The sequence below is a fragment of the Poecilia reticulata genome, chromosome 12, assembly GCF_904066995.2.
Source record: "Poecilia reticulata chromosome 12, P_reticulata-male-v2, whole genome shotgun sequence".
Taxonomy (NCBI): Eukaryota; Metazoa; Chordata; class Actinopteri; order Cyprinodontiformes; family Poeciliidae; genus Poecilia; species Poecilia reticulata.
The window spans coordinates 3,439,612-3,445,611 of NC_088841.1; the positions used below are offsets into that span (position 1 = coordinate 3,439,612).

Genomic DNA, 6,000 nt, shown 5'->3' on the forward strand with positions numbered 1-6,000 from the left:
AAATATTCATACCACCCTGAACTTCACATTTTTCCATGATACAACCACAAATGTTAATTTATTTAATGCAATTTTATTTAACAAATATCAGTCAGTTGTCTATCATTTTTAAGTGATCAAGAGCCATTGTGAGCCACAGGTTGGAGACCCCTGAGTTTGATATAAAGCTGCAGTGTGTCACTTTTATTTAAAAAATGTTTTGTTACATATTTGTTAAAACTGTCATCATATTGTGACTGTTATGAGACAGATCATCTGTGAAAATAACCAATCCATTCTGCTTTCTCCCCATGCTAACCAGAAACAACCAATCACAGCCAGGAAGCAGGTCTTGGCGCTGTCAATCACCCTATATGTGGCGCCGCTCATCATCCCCCTCTGCCTCTCCGCTTGCCGCTGTGCTACGCTGCAGCTATGCAGCTAATAGAGGCTGTCCTGAACGCTAAGGCTAGTTAGCATGGCAGATAAATGCTTTTCCTGTAACGATAAGTTGTTTCTCCACCATTGGCACATTTAGCAGTGAGGGAAGACGTGGAGGAGATTGGTCTCTTCGCAGATTATCTGTCTCACATTTCACTGTCACGACATAGTGACAGTTTTAACAAATATGTAAAAATAAAAATAAACTTTTAAAAAAACAGTTTTTAAGCATGTCTGTGTGTTAGAATGGCCAAGTCAAACTACACACTCAAATCTATAATCTGCCAAGACTTGAAATCACAGGGAGTTTGAGTGAATGAGTTTAAGTGACAAGATAAAAGTTTGTTTTTTCTACTAGGGAGCTAAACACAAATGCACACAACACTTTTTAGATTTTTAGACATAAAAATGTATATAATAATGTATAATTTTAATTCTAGTTCATATTTTGGTTGCTCTATTACATAAAATTCTCAATAAAATACTTTAGAGTTTATATTTTTGACATGACAGAATGTATAAAACAACCTAGTTGTATTGTAGCTTAAACATGCTTTATGGTTTAACCCAGGTACTGAAGGGGTTTGAATACATTTCAAAGCACTGCATTTGTAAGACATTCTCAGTCATTCAGCTGTCTCTGAGTCACTCTGCTGATTGGTCTAATTCTGTCACATGACCTAGCGGTGCCTTTTTGACTAAAAAACTCAGACCAGATGGGATGCTATGACACTACCGGATGCTTTGGCAGCCATGCTGGTGAGGCTTACGGTTCTGGACTCATCAGATATTAACATTTCAAATGTTTGTTCCTCACACCTGTTGTCATCTTCTTGGTGCGTCAGATCGTACGTATCTGTGTGCTGACTGAACTCAGAAGCAGAGGTTGATCTCTGATTAAACACTCATCAGCAATAAAGGGAACTTCCTTTTCTCCTCATTCGGCTGAGTAAGTGGCCATAAAATTCATTAGCTGAGTTCCTTAATGAGGTTTGTCCTACCAGCACTACTGCAACACATCACATGTAAAGGTCTATTGTAATTAAGATGCTTAGTCAGAACTGTAGGGAGCTAAAACTGAACAGGATGAACTATATGGTTTTTCTTCGGCTTTCTCAGCCGTGCGTGGAGAGATTTTTCACATTTCTTCTGTACTTTGCCATCATATGCATAAATGAGTGTGAACTTTAGTGTGGGTGTGCTTGTGTGTGAAGGACAGATGGTATGTCACCTGTCTGATCAGAGCTCAGTTCTTACCAGAGAAGTTCCTGGAGACGAGCATGGTGGTTAAGATGGCTCCCTTTTTTTAGACAGAAAGAGAGAGAGAAAGATAATTAAAGCCACCAATTTTGAAGTGCCAGTACAGAAATAATTGTGACAGATTTTTCAATATTTGCTCTTATGCATGAAAAGAGAAAGGTGGTATCTGTCTAGCCAGCCTTATTGTGGATCCATAGCCATAGAAAATTCTGTGGACTTTTATTCTAAAATTTGGATTATTATTGTGAAACCGCTTCTTTTATTACATCTCTGTCTCCGGGGAAACAGACTCTCAGGACTCACACTCTCTTCCATATTTTCTCCATTGGGAATTCCTTCCCAAACATTTTTTACGCCCCTTTTCCTCCCAGGGATTTTGAAAAAAGGAAAATCTGACATTTTTGAAGAGTTTCAGTCCCAAATGAGAAATTTTTTTACAATGCTTCCCATTGAAAAAAAATGTGAAGGAAAGCTGTATATGTGATCAAATCACTCTGGATAAAACTAATCTCTATCTTACTTTGATGATTCATGGTGGAGTCATCAAGTGAGACACTACGGTTCCTGCTTCCTGAAGGTAAAACGTGTTGCTTCATCTGTTATTTCTAGGATATTAGAAATAATCAGTCATTTCTTTTGAATGCTTAAATACACATGCCGATTTTGCACATTTTGAAATTAAAATGAACCTACTCATTTGCAAATTCCTTTAGACCAGAGTACATTATATTTTATAACTGCACAGTATTTATGCTGAAATTTTTCCCTTACTGTACAGCATATAGATCTTTATTCTGTTCTTTGCATATTATTGTCTTTGTGTGAATCTACTTGCCTTTATTGCCTGTCACTTTGCTGATCTCTATTTCTATAATGCTGCTGAGTTTGTTAAATAAAATGTAGAGCAATAGAAGAAACAAAATGTCTTCGTGACCTATTTAGTGTTTTCACACCTTAAGTTTCCGCCTGGCGTTAAACTTCTTCAGGCACTCAACCGTCTCCTGTCTGTGCATCATGGAGGCCACCGTTGAGCGTTGCTGTGGGAAGAGAGAGAGAGACAGAGAGATGCTGAAAATAAAACATCACAGCAGAACAGCTTTGGCACTGACAGATTTATGTGGGCAGAAGCTGCAGGAGAGCCTCTGCTTTGCACAACACATTTTGTTGATTCTGAGGCTCCCGAGGTACCAGGCCTAAACAGATTCACGTTGCTCTTCGTAGATTCCGGCCAAAGTATTTTGAGTGCTTTGCGAGGTTATGGAACAAAGCCAGCCATCGGTAAACACAGCAAACTGAACTACAAAGGCAAAATTTATCCGAGGGGCGATATTTGACCTCAGGAAGCTGCTGTTTGCAGCTGAATCTCAAAGCTGCTTAGAGCCAAATAGAAGAAGTAAATCCTTCCTACAAACACTTTATTTTGCTTCACAATAAATTCCATCCCATCTTGAACTCTACTGTTGTTTTCCCACCTGATAGTCTGGCTGCTTTGGTTAAATTGGGGACCAAAACTGCAACATTTGTTCCAACTTCAGCTGCTGAGGTTCTCTTTCACGCTGCACAGTGACAAACCAACCAAAAGCTTTGAAAAACCTGTTCCCCTCCTCGCCTGTGGAGGTGCTGCACCATGAGCTACTGAAGAAAACGACACAAAAACCTCTGACGAAGACACTGAGGTAAACTTCCTTCTTCACAAAATTTAAACAAAAATGGAGTGGTGTGAAATTTTAGCAGTCGTAGGATTTCTCTTTGGTAAAAGACCATGAGTCATTTCTAGACAAGCTCGTTTGTTTTGGTTGTATTTACCCAGAATGCCCTGCACTGTAGTCCTCTTCCTGCTTTTGGACGGTCTGTGGTCCAGTTGGCAATCACATATCATTTCAAACTGCACCAGAGTTCACTCCAACCAAACTGAGACATAGGTTTGCTTACAAAACCTTCATCTGGGCTTCCCAAAATTGTTCAAAGGCTCATTTCTGAATATTAAAAATATCAAAGACGTCTTTCACCCATTACTCTGGCATTTAGCAAACAGAAATTATTTGGGTAATCTTGACTGACCTAAATCAGAAAACATTTAGTCTCATTCATTGTCTTCTTTCATACAATATGTGTAAATATCAAGTTTCAACTGTGCAATACCGTGAATGTAATACCTTGCAATACTTTGTCAGAGAGAAGTCACACTTTAGTATTTCTTTGACACTAATTGTCCAGAGAAAGCCGGGCTGGTATCTGCTCCAGTCAGGGATAGATTGCGTGTTTGGGAACAGATGGTGGGAAGGCTTGGAAACTTCCATCAGATGTTCTGAGACTCCCAATTAGGCTTTTACAAATTAGTCAAAGTGGAGACGACGAAATATTGTTTTCTGTCAGCAGCAACAGGGTTCTGGATGTGCGAACACCACTTACGCAGACCCACGGGTGCTTCAGAGCCTCTTGGGCAGTGATTCTCTTGGCAGGGTTGATAGTCAGCATCTGGTTGATCAGATTTTTAGCCTCAGGAGTCACCGTGTCCCACTCTGGAGAGGGAAACTAATCAAACCCATACACACACAAACATACACACACACATGTAAGCAGCGATATTTTTTCCATCTCACGTCAGACAAAAGCGACGGAACAAACAAGCTCACATCGTACGCTCCGGCTTTGATCTGCTGGTAGAGCTTGTGCTGGTCTTCGTCCCAGAATGGAGGGTACCCAACCAAAAGGATGTAAAGGATCACGCCTACACACAGGAATACATCTGTCTAGAGTGACGGGCAAGAGAACAAGGAGGCGGCAAGCATGACGACGTAAACAAAGAGCTTACCACATGCCCAGATATCTACAGGTTTACCGTACGCCTCCTTCCTCAGTACTTCTGGGGACAAGTAGCCAGGAGTTCCTGCAAAGCCTGCAAACAGAAAAGAAGGGAAAGTAGGACGCACATTCTTAGCGTTTTAGACGAGAAACCTGTACAGGAAATACTTTTTACAGGTACGTCTCAAAAGATTAGGATATTGCATAAAAGTGAAAAATGTCAGTCACCTCGGTAAAGTGAAATAGTTAATTTTTATTAAGATTCACAGAATATAGAGTTAACCCCGTCACCCATAAATCAGCAAAAAGATTCCTTAATAAAAACATTTACAGACAAATGATTCCTCGTCAAAATGAGTCAGAACAACCTTAAAGATATTTAGTGACAATAGCATCTTTAGCTTCATGTATTTCTTGGAACTGGTTCCTCGTGGCCTGGAGGCGATCAGCCTGTGGTTCTGCGTAGGTGTAATGGAAACCCAGGATACTTTGACAGCTGCCTGAAGGTCATCTCTCTTGTTGGGTCTGATGTCTCTCATCTTCCTCTTGACAGCAGTCCATAGATTCTCTAAAGGTCATGGGAGTTTGCTGGCCAATCAGGAACAGGAACAGGGAATCAGGAAGTGCTACAGAATCTCCTGGTAGACGGCTGTGTTGACTGGACTTCAGGAAACCCAGTGGACCAGAACCAGCAGATGACATTGACATGGCGACCCAAACCGTCACTGACTGTGGAAACGTCACTCTGGACTTCAACCCAGGTGGATTCTGGTCCTCTCCACTCTTCCTCCAGGCTCTGGGACATTTCACCAGCTGTTTGCTAATTGCCGCTTGCTAGTTTGAAGGAGCTGAGCGGGAGAAGTCGCGGGCAGATGTTTGTGACACACATGCATGAAAGAATCAAGGCAACACACCGGGTACGTTTACGTATTAACAGGTATTAGTGTGCAAAACTTTCCTCTGCAGCTAAGGGGATCAGTAGTATGAACTAAAAACAAGTACAGGAGATTAAACGTAAAGGTTGGTCTCTGATTCTGTCTCCATTTTTTCCGTATTTACTCACATTTCTACATGAATTTCTTTAACAATATATTAAGTTATTAGCAAGTTGATTAAATTACACAATCACAACTGAACCACATCATTATCCCTTTGACTTACATGACAGTTTCACCTTAGGACTGTTTAATAAATTGTATTTAGCACTCTCCTTCTTTCCAGTGTTTAAATGCTGCATTCCTCCAGAGCTGGAACCTTTCTGCCGCCGTCTTATCTTTAAAGATTAAACGATCTGGCTGCCTTCGCTCTCAGAAGCAAACTGTTCCTGGTGAGTCTTAATGAGTTCCCTCCACCCACCGGCAGCATTACAACTCCAGCTTCCTGCCTCCGCTGGATCAATCAGCGGAAACTGTTTCACTTTAACCTCAAATATTGACACGTCTGGATTTTGTCTGGTTTGTCTCGGAGCTGAGCGGATTTGGAGATGGCAGACGAAGACATCTTAATCAGTTTGCT

The 6,000-nt window shown here is 40.9% G+C and overlaps 1 protein-coding gene across 5 annotated transcripts in view; it reads right to left on the reverse strand.

Moving 5' to 3' along the window:
* The window catches only part of camk2b2 (calcium/calmodulin-dependent protein kinase (CaM kinase) II beta 2), a 48,856-nt gene that overhangs the window by 19,431 nt on the left and 23,425 nt on the right, over positions 1-6,000 (reverse strand). For all 5 annotated transcript variants that reach the window (XM_081613880.1, XM_008423239.3, XM_081613881.1 and 2 more), the window contains exons 8-12: positions 4,496-4,579; positions 4,317-4,411; positions 4,093-4,215; positions 2,634-2,717; positions 1,678-1,720 (exon numbers count right to left, since the gene is read on the reverse strand). In XM_081613880.1, coding sequence (XP_081470006.1) covers positions 1,678-1,720; positions 2,634-2,717; positions 4,093-4,215; positions 4,317-4,411; positions 4,496-4,579 — 429 coding nt within the window. The remainder of the gene's footprint in view (positions 1-1,677; positions 1,721-2,633; positions 2,718-4,092; positions 4,216-4,316; positions 4,412-4,495; positions 4,580-6,000) is intronic.